This window comes from Antedon bifida, chromosome 2, assembly GCF_963402885.1.
Source record: "Antedon bifida chromosome 2, ecAntBifi1.1, whole genome shotgun sequence".
In the NCBI taxonomy this organism is placed as follows: Eukaryota; Metazoa; Echinodermata; class Crinoidea; order Comatulida; family Antedonidae; genus Antedon; species Antedon bifida.
This window is the reverse complement of record NC_136227.1, coordinates 36,129,038-36,150,118: the sequence shown is the minus strand read 5'-3', so window position 1 is coordinate 36,150,118 and position 21,081 is coordinate 36,129,038. Positions and strand designations below refer to the sequence as shown.

Genomic DNA, 21,081 nt, shown 5'->3' with positions numbered 1-21,081 from the left:
TGGCTGAAAGCGTGTTGACATCGGACCTACTGACGTGTGACGATGTAAATAACTTCGATCAATGTAGGTGTCCATTTTGGCCTACAGAAGTATTTTTGATGTAGAAATGAAGCCTTTATTTACAAATTCTGATCATTTTAAATCTAAAATTACTCTTTCAATTTTGATATTGATTCCTCATATAATATTCGCAACCAAAGAATTTAGTATTTCGGTCTCAAAAGCTGAAACAGGACGTCATTTCTCTGACGACGAGTTGGAAAGATTTAGATTTGTAGGTACCTTGTTAGCGGGCGGAGAAGGCGTTGAAGAACCTATTGAGGGACGTGTTCACATAGTAAGTAGGCCTACACTACGTAATTGCTTAGCATAGCTGCACATATCAGGATAATTTTTATAACTGTTTTATTCATTTTTGCTATAAATTCATTAAATATTCATCATATGCTGTAACTCTATACAGTGAACTTGTGTCAGCCTGTGGGCCTCTACCTACCAGTATATCATTTGATTTGTTGGAACATTTTTTATGTAAAATTCTATCGCAAATTCAGTTTTAACATGAATATGATTTTATTAATTAATATACAATATCAATGAATGAATGATTTGAATGTTAACATTTTCGTTTTTTAATTTTTAAAATGTTTTTACTAGTAGTAGTAAGTTAAGTTAGCAATACTATTATACAGAAATTAATTATGTTTTATTCTGCACTTATGTATATGTTATTTGTTGTACGATTTTATTTATTTTATCAATTATTCTATTTTTAAAGATATCAGCCACATGTAATAATGATGACAGCCCTCCTCACGATGGTAAATGGATAGCAATGATATTTATTCCAGCGCTTGATGATGATGTCACTGCGGAGGCAAGCTCAGATAAACAGCACAAGTGCAGTATCATTGATATGGTACCAAATTAATTTATATACATCTTACCCCATTACTAATTAGTAGGCTTAAGTAGGACTAACTGCCAGCTGCAATATATTTTTTAATAATTTGTGTCCGCACTGCTGCACATGACAATTGTGATTCAGTGTTTAAAATAATTAACATTACATAATTAACTTACACATGATTGATTGAAGGTAAAGGCAGGATTACTATTCGGAGCATCAGCAGCTATTCTGATCAGAATGGAACTAAAATGGACATTTGAGGTAATATAAGACTCTTAAGTCTGTCTTACTAAACTAAAGTTCTGTCTACACTATCAAACTTTATGTGACGAAGACATAATATCACTACCATATTTGGGCACATCACACTTTTTGTCAAACATTGATAGTTCTTTAGAGTACCTGGATTGTCTACCTAAACATTATCCCATTAGAGTTAATGTTCACTCTTCTCTCTACCTGCCACTGGTACAACTGCAGTAAGTGCTTCACATCTTATAATTATACTTTCAGTTAAAAGGCTAATACATATCTGTTTATGCTTTAGGTAGATGCTTGGAATGTACTCAACTTTCCAGTCATAACAGTTGATATTTCCACAAAAATATCATCTGTAATCAATGGGTAGGTATAATTATATTTTAAACCTACTTACAATACAATGTTTATTAAAAATTTATATTTATTCAAATAAAGGCGTTTATTCAAATAGATGCGGTAATTTTCATTTTAGGTTAAGAATTGGAAATAAAATGTGGATAACATTAGAACATAAAGAAGAAAAAGTTGAGAAACAAAACAGAGTAAATGTTGAGAATACAAAAGAAAAAGCAACTGATAAAACAAAAGAAGCAAAAGATAAACAAATATTGGTATGTTAAATTAAAATTATCTTGATATTTCAGTCGTACCATTCTATAGGTAGTAGATAGTATTAATATTAGCATCTATCTAAGTAAGAACAGGATAGAATTTTCATAACCATGTACACAATACATATTTTTAACAGAATTTTGGGACAGTCATAGAAGGCTCAAAGTGTGTGAAGATGGGAGGTGTTGATTCCAACTTTAGAGGTTGGAGAAGTATTGTATGCAAAGGTGGTAACTACACAATTAATAAGGTAATGTATAGTATCTTTGACAAGATAGTGTAGAAATAATGGTTACTACTGGCCCCACCAAAGTCATTCTTTGTGCTTGTTTGTGTTCAATTTTTACAGGTGTCTCCCAACAATATACTCAGCCTTGCTTTATCTATTATTGGTGGAATCATTATATTAAATATCATGAAAGGAAAATCACAACGTAGTATGGAGAATCATATAGGATTTGAAGATGTGGAGGTAGGTATGAATCACTGAAGGAAATAATGAGATAGGTACCAATTACTGTTGGAGTGAAGATGTGGAAGTAGGTACAGTTATTTTTGGAGTGAACATGTGGAAGTAGACCTAGTAGTGTAAACAATACATTCAAACAAATAATGAACTGAGAAAGAATGTCGTAGGAATTGTTCTGCATTGAACAGAAAAAAGTTAGAAAGATAGTGGTACAATATGTAGTTATTATGAAATGAGAAAGACAGTTAGCAGTAACTATCAACACTGAATTGTGGTTCTGTATTTATTTGCACAGGAAGCTCTGCGGAGGCTGGCCCGCACAGCAATTCTGAAAATGCCAACTCGCAAATATAAACGTAGACGACACCATCAGGAAAAATATAAAGAATGTGCAGTTTGTTTAGATACATTTTTACCAAATCAAGTGAGTTTTTAGTAAAATCAATTTAATTTTGTGAATCAATGTGTTTGTTATGCTGGTTTTGTTCACTGTGGTACTAAAATGTTTTATCTTCAGCTTGTTAGGGTTTTACCTTGCTACCATTCCTTCCACTGTAAATGTGTCGATTCCTGGTTGCTAAGGAGACGGACATGTCCATTATGTAAACTTAATATCATTGGTGAGTATTTTTCATTTTCTGTAAAGCAACAAGAAAGCAAGGTGGCATTCATTGCTGTATCATAAATCAATAATCGATAAATGTTATTACAGTAATGAGAATCAGTCTCATAAAACACATTCTCATAACTTTTTTTATAATTTTTTTAGAACATAATTCCTGTAGTCCAACTGCTCTTCAAGAATGGTGATCTTATATTTTATACAATGTTTCAATTATTTATGGTGTGAAAGGTGTCTAGTAGGAATGTGCCATTAGTGATATGAATGCTAAACATACCTCATTTATTCCTATGCTTGAGCAATAACAATCCTCAACTTCTGAAAAAAATAAACAAACAATAGTTAATGAGGTGTTATTATTTAGTTTGCTTGTTCTGGCAGGGAGGTACAGTATAAAAACTCCCTGGTTCTGGTATACAGATTGGAGTTGTTTTTGGTTTTAAATATTTTTTTTTATATAATGCAGTTATAAAATATTAAATACAGTAGGCCTACGGTATACAATTTTTTTTTTCAAAAAAGCTGAGCATGAAAAATAGTATTTTTAATTGAAGGTAAAAATAATGCCGGTCATGTGATAGGGATCAACCAATCAAATGGCAAGAATACAACATAGGTATAATAATACATTAAAGTATTGTTATATCTTTCTATCAATTGTCTTACCTGATCAACAGGGATGAGATCTAAAGGCTTATTACTGAAATAATGTGTGTAGGTTATATTTATAACAATTAGTATCATAGTAGTTTTATCTAAAATATTTATAAAATTTATATACAATCATAGATAGTTACTATGGCAATAAATACAGAATATATTATCGTAAAGATTTTGACTTTTATTGAGAACAAATTTGGCCTTTAAACTGCGGAACTACGGTATAAAAATAACATTTTTGTACAAACCAACCAAATAAAAGTTTGTAATCATAAAATATTAAAAATATTTAAAAACAAAATCTTACACTAATTATAAGTACAACATAAGGTGAATAATTACAATGCTTTTATTGGACACTATTTGACCTGGGTCAACTCAAGCTGGGAATCATATACTATTGAGTAATCAAATATTACTGTTACGTATCCTACCCTGAACACACATCCTCCAACACTATCAAATACATTTTCTATTTTGTATTAAGCTCTGTCTACATGTGCCCAAATATGGTAGTGATATGACATCATCATGTCCATATATGGGCACATCGCATTTTATTGTCACATAAAGTTTGATAGTGTAGACAGAGCTTTAGGGTATATTTCATTTCTTCACATGAATCTATAAGTACAGTACAGTATTAACATTTATAATGTACATATTTACATAGTGGAAACAGATAGATGCATAAAAGGTATATACTGTACTTAGCCACAATGCAATAGCAGTACACTGGTAAAAGGACAGAAGTATATTTAAGTCATAAATTAAATATATACATTAATGTAACAATAATCTGACAACAGGTATCAATCACAATCGATGGGTTCTTTACTACTACTGTACATATATACAGCATGCTATGATTTTATGATTAACTGACTACAATATTTGACAGAGTATTTTCATTTTATTTTCGGAAACAAATAAATTAAATATATAACACATAAATATCATATATATTCACAGGATTAAAATTGTAATTTGGAAGAGAACTTTCCACCCCAGTAACACAATACAAAACAGTGGAATACTGTATAACATATTTGACTGAATCAATATAGTAGTTCTGCTTGGTTAAGACTAAAGCTAGGCCAGCAGTTTGATCACCCCAAGTGGGTAACCAAAAGGCAGTACAGATTACCTCACCATTTAACAAGATTGCTTTGCTAGCCAGCTGAAGTGCAAATACTAGGCCAAGTACGTTAGCAAGTTTTTCCAACATTAGTAACAGTTTTCTAAAAATCAACATTATTATACAACTTTTGATGGAATATTTACAGCTCAATAATTTGACCAATATGGATCCAAATATTGCTTTTTACATTATTTATACACAGACCACTACTTCATGCAAATTTCAACCTTGGCTATACTATACTACATACTGTAGTAGCAAATACAACAATGCAAGTCCAACAACACTCAGCTACACCACATAAGCACCAGCTAACTACTTGCCCCCAACACAGGCTTAAGTTATTTTATTTAATTTGTGTTAAAGTGTGGTATATTATACAGTATATATATTTTGGTCTTTCATATTAACACACTCGCACATTGTATTCTTTAACTTTCAATTCTTTCACATTGGTGGTTGATGAATGTATAACACACATCAGGTGTGTATACATCCTAATAGTGGTTATCACTCTTCAATGCTACACACATTACTGTATCATCCCTACTACATGGTGTAGCACTCAAAACCTGTGCAAAAGGAATCGTTTGTTTACAATTTAAAAACACTTGTTTGGTTGGTTGTCTTGTTTTTACATAGTGTAAGCATGACTAAATCTGCCTTACTTGAGTATATTCCATTACTTTACTTCCTTCGATAACTCTTGTACTCTTACTCTTACATTTAATAACCATTTTGGTTGGAATGTGGTTACTCTTTCCATCACTCTTTTTTTTTATTCAGCCATCGATTCCTACTATTTTTCCACATTACAGTGGTGGTCACTCTCTTTTGTAATTCAGTAATTCTTCTCCATCCATCTTGGATTCTTCAGTTCTAGTTGGTCAACTCGCAGCACTTTCTGAATTCAGCTATTCTTGACCATCCATCTTGCACTGTCCGATTCCATGGTTCTAGTTGTTCAAAAATGTTATTTCATCCATCATTTCATTCCAAAATATTGTTATTCCATTCAACATTGAATGGAATCACTCTTGCATCGCTTGCCTTACACAAGCAGCAAGTAGTTCTTCTATAACCTCACCATCAGTGTCTTCATCGATGTTGATTTCCTGAAAAACAAAAACTTCATGTTAATAGTGCATTAAAATTGTGCCTAGTGTTTTATAATAGTCAATACAAACAATAGTCAGTTTCCTACAATATCTATTAATGCCTAACAATGTCCAATAATGCCTATATAATGCCAAATGTCACCGATATAAAAAAAGATTTTACAAATTCCATGTACTGTATTATGATTTTAAGCTGTCTACACTATCAAACTTTATGTGACAAAAAATGTGATGTGCCCATAAATGGATACGATGTCATTTCACTACCATATTTGAGCATATCACTACCATATTTGGAAACATCACAGACAGAGCTTAAGAGATAAGAAAAACGTCTGCCTCTTTGTAGCATCACTGACAATGCATAATGATAAGCATAAACTAAGTACCTCTTCATTTATAGACTTAAGTAGTTGTGCAACCATTCTCTGGAATGACTTTAGCCTTGTGGATGCTGTTTCTGCCATTTTCTTCTTCTCAAAAGCTTCATGTTGAAATGTACCAACCAACTACAATACAAAATATAATAAGATTTATTAATAGGGAGCTTGTGTTCATTTTCATTGTGCTTGTGCAGAGATTCCAACAAAAAGGAAACACAATAAATATTTATCAGGTCATGAAATGCATAAAGCCTGTAGCCAAGACTATACATACATCTCGTAATCCTTTCTCATAACTGTCAAAGAACTTCTCCAAATCAAATTCACCAACTTCCTCCAGTGACAGTTTATTGATGTCATCTTTGCTCATCACCCAGTTAGGTGGCAAGAAATATCTTAAGCATTTCCTAAAATAAAAATAAAATAGATTACTATATACAATTAAATATATGGGTAAAAAAATACAATGCTTGAATGCTAGAATGAAAATATAAATAAACTATATATCATTGAAGGTTTGGATGGTAACATCAATAACATTGGCACGGATTACTGATTTTCTAATGCACTGGCTTGAGAAAACCTACCTATAACTCTTAGAGATTGTATCAACCAGAGCAGCCTTAGCAACCAACTCATCTATCTCTTCCTTTGTGTAACCATGCTGTGCACCTGAAGCTGACGGGGTTGTAGTGGTAGCTGGAGACTCTGTAGTGGTGGTTGTGGCAGGCTGAGTTGTGGTCGCCATGGCATCCTTTATAACTTCATCTTCCTTCATTTCAACATCTTCTATCGTCTTTCCATCTTTTTTATCTTCCGTTGTTGACACTTCCATTGTTTCTTCAATTATTTGTTTTTGTTCTTCGTTTTCTTTCTTCTCAATTTCTTCTTTTCCAGATTTTAAAATTGGTGATGATTTGAATTTATCCTAGTAATAAGATTTTTTTTCATAGTCATAGTAATACACAGACAACATTATTAACAAAAAGTAGAGATGGAGGTGTCTAATCATTTGAAGAAATGCAAGTTCATCACACAAAACAATGTTCAATACTTTAAATTGAGTTTTACTATCTTACTAATTACATTTAAATTATTTAAAAAATGAATGATTTCAAGATACATACCTCTAAAATACGCAAATTTTCATCTGTTCTCTCATACCTGAAATAGTAAATTGAACATTAATTAAGGCCATAAACACAGATATTTCAGAAAATGAATAATTGTCCGATTTATAGATTGATTTATTGATTGATTGAAAGAAAAGAGTGGTTACCATTTGTCAAATTTATCCTTAGGATACTTGTCAAATTTCACCTTTACTTTGGATTTACTGGAATGTGTGATTCTCCCAGAATGCCACACCCCATTCATGTTGGTTTCTACTTTGCATCCAATTTCTGATAAAATATAAAAAAAACAAGTTTGCAAGGTTCTATAAATCTCAAGAAAACTACTCATTTTTTAAAAAACTTTGAACCTCCAGCCTACTTTAAAAAAAAAAAATTAAACCAAGAATTTACCCTCAGCCTCGTCATCATTGCTTGATACACAGGAAGAGTCCACTTCCTGTTCTTTTGTTGCCTTGATAGGATCTTTAGTGGTCTTCACAGCACTCTACACATAATAATAATAATACTTTACTGACACTGTACTTCCATTTGCCATACACTATTTATTGGCCACGACCTTCCATATGAAATTGCATTAAAATTTTAAAAAACAATTTTTTAAATAATCTAAAACAACAAAGAAAAAATATAATATTTGGTTTATTTTACCTGTTTTGCTTTTTCTTCTTTTTTCTTCTTGGGAGGTTCAATCTCCTCCTGTAATAAAGCAAATACAGTACAATAATTCAATAATATAGGGCCTAACGGTAAATTTAAATTTTATATAATATCATAAACATGTATTGTTTGAAGGTTTGCATGGCAAAATCAGTATGTGTTTTGCGGTACACCATGTATATACAGATAGTTCTGAAAAGAACTGTTGAGTTTCTCAACGTTTCAATCAATGTACTTTGATCGTCCTCACGAGTGAGAAACTCACAGTTCTTTTCATAACTATATATACACGGTGTAACGCAAACATTTTAACACAGCATAAAATGTTTATTTATAATTACATCACTACTAGATTCAGAACTTGATGATTCCTCCGATGTCTCATCCCGAGTCCTTTTCAAGGACTTAGTACTGGCCAAGATTGTTGCTGTTTTCTAATTAAAATAAAAATAATAGAAAGTTCTACACTTAATATTCTGAAACTCAAAATAATACTTTCGTAACTCAATACTAACTTGATTTCTACAACAATAGAAATACTTACTTTAGGTTGTGGTTTCATGTCTACAGATTTCCGTTTGGCAAGTTGTGTTTTTGATGGAACTGTCCTAGAAGTAGTTATTGATTTTCTTTGATTAGTTGGTGTTGAGGGTAATGACCGTGACCTTGAGTACTCCTTTGATTGGCCACGTGAATTGCTTATTACTGGCGAGGCCTTTCCAACTGGCTTGGAAGATTGCTATACAAAAAAAGTTTGATGCTTTTAAAATGGTTTACTTTACTTATTCATGCTTTACTAGGTACTGTACTTTAAATTGACCTATGACATTATGAATGTTACTTACTTTAGTACTGGCACTAATCGTTTACTTTACTACAGTAGGTACTTTAAATTGACCTATGACATTAAGAACTTACTTTAGTACTGGCACTAAATACTGGGTTAGCTTTACCAACAGGTTTGGAAACAGTAGCTGCTGCAGGAGACTGTTACAAAAACAATAAAACATATATTATGAAATGTAGAACTTTAAAACAAAATTTGTGAAATAAAAGATGGTCTAAAAATTATAAATGAAGTGCTATTTCCTATCTTTTGTATTAGAATTTTTAACTCCCCTCCACTCCACTCCTCCCTCTGGATCAGCCTATGTAAATGATACTATACCTTTCTTATCCTGCTTTCTTGATAACGTGGTGCAACTACTACAGTTGTGTCATCACTGTCTAAATCATGCCTTGATGTCACAGAACGAAATTTCTATACCAAAAAAAAAATTTAGATTTAAAGTATTTTATGTATATCTTTTACTAATTATTGCATGTATATATTTTACTATCAACTTATAAATTTACAGGCATAATCATAAAGAGAAAATCTAAAACATCCAGTGGAAATTGGTTTGTATAAAATTAAAGCAGTAATTTACCTCCATACTATTGAGTTTTTCTTGTTTCTTTTTAATATCCTGCAAATAAAGATTAACAAGTGTTCATACACAAACCTGAGGCAGATAAACAATACATCATTTAAACACTCGGACTAAAAATACAAAAGTCCTCAAACTTAGTTTCACTATTCTGTATACTGTATATAAATATCTTTATTAATTAATATTTCTAAATGTGCAAGAAACCACAAAATCAAACATTCTTGATCTGGGTGGTTGTGTTCTACCCGTAACTAATAACTTAATTTGCATATTTGCTCCTGTATGTAAATGAACTACACACCTCGTTAAGTTTCTTCTTTTTTTCTTCTGCTGTTTTATTATCTTTCTTTAGAACACCTATTGGAATGTTTAACTTCTGCTCAGCAGATGCACATCTAGAATAAAACAGAATTTTGAATAGGTTTAGTATATGGTTTCAACAACTAACTATTTTTACAGCTACAGTGGCTCTATTTGTTCTGCCATATAACCCCACCTGTTATGAGTTGGATCAGGATTTTGAGTACAAGTCCAATCTTCATCAAATTCTTTGTTGATGTTACTGCTTGAGAATTGTAATAGACGCCATTTTAGACAAGAATCTGAGGGGAAAAAAAGTTTATTAACAATCTCTATTATTCAAAAAATGTTGGAATAAGTTAACTTACTTGCAATGTAAAAGTGAAGTTAGAACGTTACATAGTTGCAAAAAAGAGCAATGAATTTGATTGGTTGACTTTATTCGAAATTGTCATAAAAACAATACAAAAATACAACACAACATCAATAACAGAGAAAATTGGGATAACCTCAAAGTGGTCCTAAAACAATTAAAATATTAAAATTGTGAAAAAAAGAAGAAATATTTATAAAAACACAAAAAGGAGGGAACAATTAATAAAGATAATTTGAATTTGAAAATACTGTAGAAAGAATTGGCTGTGTACTTACCACATTGAAGCATTGTTTGGAGCTGCATTGCTCTCTTACGTAAATACTTTGAATCGTTTGAAGGCATGTCCTTCCAGTTGCTACTTATGTAACCAAAATCTTCCCAGTATTTCGTAACACCTTGAGAAGCTGGAAAAGAATGTGAATTTATATAAGTTGGCAAGCCAAGAAAGGAAGAAAATAAGTACTTCTGACCAGTTATCAGTAGTGTACCATAAAATAGTTTAAGAAGACATAATTGAGACTTTACCTATAGCTGTGTCCCTCCAATACTGCACCATGTGTTCTCCCATTGCTTTCAGTAACAGTCTGTACTCTTTCCTATCTTCAAAATTCTGCTTATTATGAGTTGGTTCTAACACTAAGTAAGGTACATCTACATAGCCTAATACACCGCTACAGTTTCTGAAAAACCAAACCATAATAGTTTTTTAAATTATATTTCCTTACATATTTATGGCTGATATGCAAGTGTATTATTATATACAGGATTTATATATTACTGTGTAAACCGTTCATTGGCTTTCTATGTTCTTGTTTTGTGTGAATCTAACCATGTTTATACCTCCATGATCTAAAGTTTACTCAGTTTATCTGGCTAAGCAAGTATACTTAATACACTAAGTACCGTACAGTGTGTTTGTTATTGACACAAGTGGTTCTGTAGCTTGCTGAATAGCCTTCTATTATTGTTTTAACTACTCTTTCACAAGAACCTTCATAGCAGCACAACTGTACATGCAAAATCATGGTTTGTCTGTTTACTGTTACTGTTCCTATCTAAATATGTTGTGTTATGTGGTTGTTAATGTTTATTTACATACAAATATTCTTACACTCCTCCCTCCAGCTGTGGTCCAACTTTCTCATACATTTTAATTAATCTACTACAATTGTATATAAAGAGGCCATCATGTTTCCGGTTTTCAATGTTCATTCCATAAACAAAACTCAGAGTTTTTGGTTCTTTTAATGATTTTTGTTTCCTTGCAGCAATTTCTTTCTTTTGATTTGCTTCTTTACGCCTGTCTGCTGCTTCATGTTGGGCCTTCCGTAACATTGCCTGAAATAATTAGAAAAATTTACTTTTTAAAATAATTTAGGTTAAATTGTTTAGTTTATATTTTTAATTATGGCTTTATTCAAGTTTTTATTTGAAAGTTTAAAGAACTAAAGAAAGCAATTTTACCATTTTTTCTTTTCCATCAACATGTGCAATTTTCTTTTCAAGGTCTCTAGCGGTGCTTTCAGCTTCCCTAGCTCTTTCTTCACCTGCCAAGGAGAAAACCCAAATAGTATCTCAATAATTAACTAGGAGTTTTGTAGAAACTAAAAGATAGGCCTACTACTGTGTACCAGTGCTTGCCATGACTCATCAAATGAAACTAGATAAACATAAGTATATTTTGTGTAGATTCTATTACTGTTTCTTTCGGTTTCTATTTTTCTATAGCCAAATATCTAAGGGAGATAAAATTTTAAAAAGACTTACACAATTTCGCTTCATTGACAGCTTTGGCTGTTTCAAGTTCAGACCTTGTTTTAAATCGAGTTGAAGTGTATTTGTATTTTCTGGAAATAAAGATAACCATCACTTAAAACTTTTTTTTATTTTTTTTTAAATACATAAAACAAAAGTCTTTAAAACATTGACTAGCAATTTATAAAATTAATTACAATGCAACAGACAGAACAAAAGCAAAAAAACAAGTCCTAAAGTCATTCATATTTCAAATCCTATAGTTCTTGTTTTGAATTACAGTACTATGAAAAATAATAAATAATAATAAACAATATTTATATAGCGCCTAATGGATCACTGACCCCTCTAGGTGCTTTACATTAGACCCCAACTAATGGTAATAAACTATCCCCCGCCGGACACTATTCCGGTATTTCTTAGTCGAGGTTTCGGGGATTGAAACAATCAATAATAAAATAAAAAAAATAAAATAAAATACTTAGTATGATCTTGCATACCAAAGTCTAAGAAAGTAAACTTTACACAACTTAAGTAAGTTACCTTGGTTTATGTAGACAACTGGCAAGGTGCTTTGTTCGTACTTTCTTGTTTTGTATGTATATCTTCATTTTTGGCTCTACATACAGCACTGCCGCATAAGCTCGGAAAGACCTTCTTTCTGGATAAACCCTTTAATTTATAAGTAGACAAATTGGAAAATACTGTACACCACATTTTATTTTAATTTCTGTAGTTTTTAGAATGATATTTTTGTATCCATTACCATAACACTTTCAATTACAGAGGATCTCTTTTGTCATAGTCTTTTAAAAAGTTTTAGTTGTTTCTTTCACTAGCTTTTTCATTGAATTGAAAACAAACCAACCTTTTAGGCATCAAAATACTTACCCATCATCATCAGTAGGGGTGTCGCCACCTCCCATCACAATGTCCGTTATATCAGTAGAGATGTCCAGTTCAGGATCACCATTGTCCAAAAGTTTCAAGTTGTATATTATGACTAGGGTTCCAGATCGACCTTTGATCTTACTAAACTGTTCAAACACTTCTTCCTCGGTCTTGAATGGTGAGTATTTTAGAATAAGATCCATTTCTATTCTGTGCTGTTTTAGAATTGTTAATTTAGCAAAATGATAAAATCAACTCAAAATCTTTTATAAAGTATAATGCATAGGAATGGATTAAATAAAAACGTTTAAAGAGATTATTTAGATTTATTAGGTCTTTTGGATTTTAAGTATGTTTTTAATTGGAGGAAGAATTTTGCAAAAAATATTAAGGAAACAAACCGATAAATATTTATAGCTCTAAAATAAAAATCCGGATACAAGAATGAAATCACACAATGATTCACCTTTAACCTTGACAGCTGTGAAAGACATCAAAGTCAAATACTCTTTCCAACTGGTTAATATGGTAAAATAATCATTGAGAAGAAGCAGAGATAAGGAATATAAAATATACTGTATAAAATATACTTTCGCCAATGAGCTATGCTCGACGCGATTATGAGATCATGTTCCGAATATGAGCACTGTTTCTATAATTTACAGTATGATTTATATATAAAATATACTGTAGCCTATTTCCTCTTCCAACTACTAATAAGAATATTCATACCATAATAAACTACAGTATCCACAAAAGTACTACAGTTTTTAAATTAAACTGTTTTTAATTCCTTTAAAGCTGTTTTAAACTATTTTAATCTCCTGAATCCTATTCAATTTTAATATTTTGTCATTTTTACACCGTGTTTCATAACTTATATTTTTTTGTGCAATTATGTGTGTGTACATAACATATTATATATCTATTTATTATTGTACTAATAATTGTCAATCTTCAAGAAGAATTTCTGTTGTTATTTTATGATGATGATGGACAATAAAGCATTTCAGTATTCAGTAAACTAAACTGAAGAATACATTTTTAAATATTTTTACTATACATTATTTATTCCTAATTTTAATTTTATTATTATTGGTAACCATGGAGTAATGTTGCGAACAAAGACAGTAATCCAAATCCAATTCAATAGAGCATATTTTAATATAAATGACACAAAAGGTCTTGTTTTTATCCAACCAATTCTGCATCATAATTAATAAAAGATTCTCGTGATGATAGACAACCCCCTCATTGTTGTCTGAAATACAATACAACAATGAACTATCAATCAACAATAGGAGAACGCAAGTCGACATACCGAGGTTGTGTTGCAAGAACAACGTCCATTGTGAAAGTTATCAATTTGAACTTTAGACTATAAGCACATCGTATTATTGTGTGTGTTCTTAACAATTAAAAGATATTGCAAAGTGTTTCGTTTTCAACTCTAATAACCTATAAACATACTGTGACTTTATTAACTGAGAGCGTTGTTTATTAAGCTTGGTTCCCACTAACGACGCAACGTAACGCAACCTACGCCAAAGCCCTTCCAATACAGTAGTTGTGTTTTCCTCCTCCCCTCTGCGCAAGATAAAACATGCGATGATTGCAGCTGACTGTTGCGTCGTCGGTTCCCATTTGTGATTACGCAATACAGCACTTTGCGTCGATACGTCGTTGCATATTGCGTCGCTAGTGGGAACCACGCTTTATGATTACGCAATACAGCACTTTGCGTCGCTGCATTGCGTCGCTAGTGGGAACCACGCTTTACTTACTTTTAGCTTTTCAGTGTGTGTCCTTGAAATCGTCTTCTTAGATTTGACGTCAAATGACGGTAGAGGTACAATGACCTCGTCAATTTTTTCTTGTTCGTGAAATGTTCTTGATAAGAACAAGCATGTCATCGTGTCGGCTTTCTTTGTGAACAAGATAAAGTCTTTTCCTATTCTCATGGACCCGCTGTAAATGATAAGGAAACTTGTTCTTTAAAATCAATACTGACATTCACTGCGACAAAGGATCGGAAATATTCGGCTTTATACTATAAAATCGCGCGTAACTTACGTTACGCGTCTAACATCATTACAGTACTAGGCCTAGTTACTACAACATTCTATTCTACATACAGTAAAATGTTGTGATAGTTAATATCAATTATTTCCGTTTGTGTAATTTTTTTAAGTTGATCTAACAACGACTGACTAACTTACGATTTTAATCCATTTCCGTACTGACCAATTGAGAACAGATCAGAGTTACGTTTAGTGGACTTTCCAAATTGGATAACATTTGCAGCTTCCTCTGGGAAAACAACAATCAACGCCGGATTTAAGCACTTTCTTCTGCCATGGTTTCTCATGCTTCTGCCATGGTTACTCCATAATTTAACGAAGGCCTAGGCTTATCATATATCTGTTATATTATAGGGTGATCCAGGGGCGTTCATGGGGTCACTGGGTACGCCCTTTTTATTCGTTATTGTGTGACGTTTTGTCGGCTGGTACAGTAGGGACCTACTGCTTCAGCAGATACATTTTTAAAATCTATTTATTGTTTTATGAAACAATCTTCCAAAACTGAGGATACGCCGCAGTTATTGCATCATTCAGCCTACAAATTTATTTTCTTAAATATATCATTCATTCATGAGTTATTTTTACAAAGATTTCCCGGTTTCGATATTATAAAAATACGCATGTATTTTGCTGTATGACTTCCTGCTGCAACAAAACATTATATTTCTAATACAACAAAGAAGCCTAATTATATTACAATATTCATCGAGTCATACACGACTCGGTACACACTAGTGACACGTGTATTATCTAAGGTAGGCTAATTCCACGTGGAGCTAGCTGGAAGAAGAAGACTTGTCACGTCACGAATGCACGCACAACTTACCTGGGTTCATACCAATGCCGTCGTCAAGGAAACAAAGCATATAACCGCCACGAAGATCTTCGTTTTGAACTGCCAATGAATAAATTAATACAATGTTTAGGTCATGTATTGATGACCCACGTATGAACATTTATTGTAATATCTATATATAGGTCACTAAACAAAGACAAATTTCATGTCGGGAACAATACACTTATTCTCGATCAAGAGCATCTTCACCAGGTTTAAATTAATGCAATACGTATTGTACAGTGTACGTAATTAATACTAAAGCGTGGTTCCCACTAGCGACGCAACGCAAGGACGTAACGCAACGCAAGTGAATTGACCAATCACAAGCGATGGCTTATTCGCTTGTGATTGCTAACTGTCTATAACTTCGCTTGTCATTGGTTAAAACGCTTGCGTTGCGTTTACGTCCTTGCGTTACGTTCTAGTGGGAACCAAGCTTTAAACGAGACTTTTGCAGTAAACGCGCTTAGCATTTTGAACGGAATGGGTAAAGATAATTAGACGGCCTGTGGTTCCCACTGGTCATACAGATTTGGGGCTCAAGAGAAACTATGACAGAACGTATAAGATTTTATCATGGAGAAGATATATTTATTCCCTCTGTATCCCTATTAGGCTTACTTATGGGCCATTTCTGCTAGAAGGAAAACTTAATTAAATTAATTAATCAACCATGATACAACACATAAAATAAGCATACTGCATATTATTGGTAAATGCCCTAAAGACATACATGTTTGTGCTGAGATCTATCTTGCTTTTATCGGGAAAATTACCGCCGCTATTTTCTCGTAATCCACATCAGTATTTTTATTACACTGTGGATGTGTTTTTTTTGCAAATCAATTATGTTTACCAAATCGACAACACGATTTATTTATTTGTCGGTTTATATCAGATCAGTTCCTGTTGTAATTATTCGTACACGTGAGATGTTATTCTACTGCTTATGCCTGCCTGGTTCACACAGTACAAAGACGTAAGCGCAACGCATATATTCACAAATCACGAGATTCATTGCGTCGTGATTGGTCAAATACTTGCGTGGCGGCCTCGTAGGAACTAACGCTTGTCACAAGCGATGGATACGAACATTGGTCAACACCCTTGCGTTGCGTTTACGTCATTGCGTTACGTCCTAGTGGAAACCAACTTAACCTTTAATACATTTTCCCGTTCTCTACTGTACATCTAAATGTGAGATATTGCGCTACTGAAGGTTATTTATTATGTATATCAACCATTTCATTCTCACAATCCATAGGTCATTACAAGAAATATATTCTTGTTTCGATCGATCTGTTCTTCTAGGGAATATCAAATTTTACATGACATGAAAAGTTTGTAAAGAGTTCATCTCTATCGAACGCACGACATCAATTTCATCTTCTTCAATTTCATCATTAAAATCATCAAATGCCTCACTTGCAGGTCATTTATGAATGTATCTACATATTTCAGGTTACTTTTCGACTTCTGGTGCCATTGTAAATTACGGTACAATATGCAAAATTAATATAAAATACGCATGTCATCGTACATTTACCAACACCGAACCATCGGGCACTTTGAACTCCTAACACAATTCTATTCACAATGCTGTAGGCTATACTGCGAATATTTCTTGGATCGCGCCACTGTAATCTACTCTATGGTTCATTTATTTTCAAAGACTGCACGCAATCAACGATCAACCTTGCCAACATTTCTGGGGCTTTTTTTGCATAACAAAAGAAGACTCAAACAGGAATGTGATCAATCACAGAGAAATAAACTACGTCATTGTGCAGGTATGCTGCTGCTTGTACAGTACTGTAAATGTTTATTTTTTTATTTTCGAACGTCGAACTACGAAACATGGGCATGTACAAAGTTTAATACAGTACCGGGCGGTACAGATCCTAAGTAATTGCTACGTAATGAATTCCAGATGAGGTTCATTAGGTTCACATTGAACGTAATCCACTGTATTCGTTTTCTTTAGATCTTGCTATTGTAGGATTAATGTATGCCGAGTTTTCTAATCAGTTCCTCATTCGTGACCTCTGCCATTTGCTCGATCCAATAGCTAAATCTATTCTTGAGTTAGTCAATCTCCGCGCTTGTCTTCACTCAGGCCTACGCCTATGATCAGTAGGCCTACGCCTGTGAACAAGGGACTAACTATTTTGGATAATTTTTATTTCCAACAATTAATATAACATAAGAAAGAAAAAATGTTGGTTTTTTTTGTGAACATTGCGAAATGAAACAGTCACGCGACAATGATCTACTATGTGCGTTATTACAACACGTGACATCCTGTGTAAGCTTAACAACTCCCAAAGAACTTAATTACAGAAGGAGGTTTACGATCGGTTTGGATCACCTCATAATCATCAATCTTATCTTGTTGACGAGCCTATTATATTACACTAGTATGTTTATTTTTAAATATTACAATACAATGGTCGTACAGAGTGCAAATTAACTAATCTCCGTCGCCTATTTGTTCATGTTGTATAATTCCTTGTCAAAGTTATGTGCTTGCCCTTTTTCTGATTGCATTAAAATGAGTCAGTTTCGTACATATTAGCTTACTTTTTAAATACAGTACTTACCAGTAAAGATATCCATGCATGTTGCTCCAGCATCTCTGTGAAAAAATATTTGTTATCGTCACTTTTATTTCTGTAAATCCACATTGTAGGCCTACTAATCTAATACATAAGCATGTACTACAGCCTAATAATACAGTACATTGTAGGCCTACTAATCTAATACATAAGCATGCACTACAGCCTAATAATACAGTACATTGTAGGCCTACTAATCTAATACATAAGCATGTACTACAGCCTAATAAAACAGTACATTGTAGGCCTACTAATCTAATACATAAGCATGTACTACAGCCTAATGATACAGTACATTCGGTTCTTTTTCTAAAGCGTGGTTCCCACTAGCGACGCAAGGACGTAACGCAACGCAAGTGAATTGACCAATCACAAGCGATGGCTTATTCGCTTGTGATTGCTAACTGTCTATAACTTCGTTTGTCATTGGTTAAAACGCTTGCGTTGCGTTTACGTCCTTGCGTTACGTTCTAGTGGGAACCAAGCTTAAACAACGCAAGTCATGCGTCAATTAGGTACTTTTTTTTAACCAATAACTTTACCTGGAGTTATCTAACATTTCTGCTAGTGCACCAAACAGAAATTCATGAGTGGTTCTAGAAAAGAAAACATGTTGTTAAGAAAGTCGGAATTTCCTTGGTTTCCGATTTTTATGATATATAAGGAAATAACATCATAATAACCTAACCCTAACCAAATATGTACAGTATGTAAAATAAGAACATATGAAATTAAACTGAACTATACCATGTGGCGGTGGACGGAGGGCCGGTTACGAATTACACAGGATTTCAGCAGGGGTAGTGGGCGTTTATAGAAGTATACGGTACTGTCATGGAGTAAGAATTACTCTATGATGGTACTGTATACAAAGTTACAATTTATTAAAGGAGTATGCGAGAGGAAGAGGAGGGTTCGTGTGGTCAAACGTCCTGTATTCAGGGAAAAGAATGGCGTCTACGATTCGCGCATGTACAGCAGGCACGGTAATGTACCGCATACGCTACAATAAGATACTAAATTATGGGCACTAAGAGGTATGAAACACAGTGAGTAGACTGTAGTCAGACATAAACAGTTCTACACCCAACGTGTTTATATACTGTACTGTATGTCTGAATATCGAAGCAGGGTTAAAGTTAAGTTGTCTCGTGATTATCGATCAATGCTGAAAGAACTGTGACCTTAAAAATAATCAAATCAGTCTAAAAGAGTGCAAAGTTCACTTAAAATAAACAAACTATTGTATGAGGGCATGGAGATCAGTTTTCCATGGTTTGGAGATTGTGGCCATATATATACACCATGTACACCAACAATACTTACTAAAGGCGAATTTAGTAATGTCATTGTATGAACAGTATTCTCTCCATTAGGCATTATGCAGTACTGTACATTACTTTCTTGCATATGACACAGTTCTACAATGCCTGTTTCAATTATTCTACCATGCATGGTGACTATCTTAAATGTCAGAGCACATTCACTCATAAAACATGTTCTAGAAGTAATTATACAGCCTACAGGCCTAAATTAGTTACTAGACCTGGGTTGAAATATCAATAGGTTGAATAGTCTAGGCCTATACCGTTTTATAGCAGTAGACATATGCTATAGGATTTCTATCCATGATTCCAGATTAAATACTTCTTCTGCCTTGATAAATGAAAGCACACAATTCTACACACCTTGAATTGAAAGAATTCTTTACTCCATGCCTTAATATATTATTAGTAAGTTTATATCAAGTCAATGAGTGTGTGCACAGTTTAAAATAGACGAGAATAAAGCCAGCCTAACAATGCATGACCCCCATTAAACAGTATAATACAGTATGTACAATAAAAGCCTACAATATACAACTACTACAGCAGGATGTTATGAAACCCCGTATGAAGTTTTTCTTTTGCCTTACGAATTCGTATGAAGGTATTCAAAACTAAGTTGTGCTCGACTCAGTCCCTGGTAGGCCGCCATCTTCATCTGATCATGCCCCAACAATAATAAATTAACCGATGTTGTGGAATGCGTATGTTTATGAGTTCACGCACTAAAGTCTAGGCAAGTTTCGTTTTCACTGGCCTGCCTCGAGGTTGAATCAGACGACATCAGAAAAAATGTGGTCATACACAAATTTATAATCCAACCGAGTTACTGATGACAGTGAATGATGCCAACCAAAATTATCACTTGTAGATTGTAGTATGATATCCTAGCGAGATCAAGCAGTTTTCAGATTTGATTTCGGGAATACAAGCCTAATTTAAAATAGACACTTTATATGCATGACGTCAAATTAGAAAAACAGCCATCGCCTTCTTTTCTCTCACACACACGACGACCAACCAACAAAATGAACGAATAACAACCAAAAAGCATGCTTATGATAAATGCGCCCGGCAATGGACGACCTGGAAGTATCATCGATTGCTCCATTAGTAAATAGTTCCTACCATTACAGGGCTGTATTCAATATTCCTTAACATATTTAAACAATTTAAATTTACTATTTATTCCAAAATTGTTTGCGAAAACTACCTGTATATGTAATTTATTTGTAAGGAATATAAACACAGTTTTCTAACTATATGCGCGTATTAATACAATTTGTAAATTGACGTGTCAAAGGTCATTCGTTAAGGTTGATATGAGGAAGAAAGAGAGAGACTATCGTTTCTCTCCCCCGACATGACGAACTTGCTGTGCGGTATAACAAACATTACCAAATGACTTTTGTGGTTCATTTCTTTCACATCTGTTAAATTTAAGACCAAGATAACTGAAAAGCTTAGATTATAGCAATTTGATGTACCTACCAAA

The 21,081-nt window shown here is 33.2% G+C and overlaps 2 protein-coding genes across 3 annotated transcripts; one reads left to right on the top strand and one right to left on the bottom strand.

Moving 5' to 3' along the window:
• Positions 1-72: 72 nt before the first annotated feature.
• Positions 73-3,187, top strand: LOC144834921 (RING finger protein 215-like). The gene is made up of 10 exons (XM_078689909.1): positions 73-337; positions 779-919; positions 1,100-1,171; positions 1,458-1,534; positions 1,644-1,782; positions 1,920-2,033; positions 2,133-2,255; positions 2,548-2,676; positions 2,770-2,872; positions 3,022-3,187. The coding sequence occupies exons 1-10, from the start codon at positions 107-109 to the stop codon at positions 3,060-3,062; spliced, it is 1,170 nt and encodes a 389-aa protein (XP_078546035.1). The 5' UTR covers positions 73-106; the 3' UTR covers positions 3,063-3,187.
• A 513-nt stretch (positions 3,188-3,700) lies between these two features.
• Positions 3,701-20,628, bottom strand: LOC144834919 (ATPase MORC2A-like). 2 transcript variants are annotated; one of them, XM_078689905.1, is made up of 28 exons: positions 20,177-20,628; positions 18,804-18,857; positions 18,247-18,281; positions 15,635-15,703; positions 14,944-15,034; positions 14,509-14,692; positions 12,725-12,939; positions 12,377-12,505; positions 11,846-11,925; positions 11,543-11,625; positions 11,190-11,416; positions 10,604-10,758; positions 10,354-10,482; positions 9,899-10,004; positions 9,704-9,797; positions 9,400-9,438; positions 9,138-9,230; positions 8,888-8,956; positions 8,514-8,708; positions 8,311-8,403; positions 7,961-8,008; positions 7,703-7,796; positions 7,456-7,579; positions 7,304-7,340; positions 6,764-7,104; positions 6,451-6,583; positions 6,183-6,302; positions 3,701-5,790 (listed from the first exon to the last, which is right to left on the bottom strand). In XM_078689905.1, exons 1-28 carry the CDS (start codon positions 20,242-20,244, stop codon positions 5,707-5,709), a joined length of 3,189 nt encoding a protein of 1,062 aa, XP_078546031.1. In that variant the 5' UTR covers positions 20,245-20,628; the 3' UTR covers positions 3,701-5,706. The 2 variants fall into 2 exon arrangements, with proteins under 2 accessions (XP_078546031.1, XP_078546032.1); XM_078689906.1 differs by lacking the exons at positions 14,509-14,692; positions 14,944-15,034; positions 15,635-15,703; ... (1 more) ...; positions 18,804-18,857; positions 20,177-20,628 and adding an exon at positions 13,191-13,266.
• Between the last annotated feature and the right edge of the window lie 453 nt (positions 20,629-21,081).

Bases quoted from the DNA above. Each gene is read 5' to 3' on its own strand.
- LOC144834921 (XM_078689909.1), top strand. From the start codon at position 107: ATGAAGCCTTTATTTACAAATTCTGATCATTTTAAATCTAAAATTACT. The intron at 1,535-1,643 runs GTAGGTATAATT...TTTTCATTTTAG, and splicing joins ATATCATCTGTAATCAATGG to GTTAAGAATTGGAAATAAAA. The intron at 2,034-2,132 runs GTAATGTATAGT...CAATTTTTACAG, and splicing joins GTAACTACACAATTAATAAG to GTGTCTCCCAACAATATACT.
- LOC144834919 (XM_078689905.1), bottom strand. From the start codon at position 20,244: ATGAAGATGGCGGCCTACCAGGGACTGAGTCGAGCACAACTTAGTTTT. The intron at 11,417-11,542 runs GTAAAATTGCTT...TAATTATTTCAG, and splicing joins TTGATGGAAAAGAAAAAATG to GCAATGTTACGGAAGGCCCA. The intron at 10,759-11,189 runs GTAAGAATATTT...TTGGTTTTTCAG, and splicing joins CCACAGCTGGAGGGAGGAGT to AAACTGTAGCGGTGTATTAG.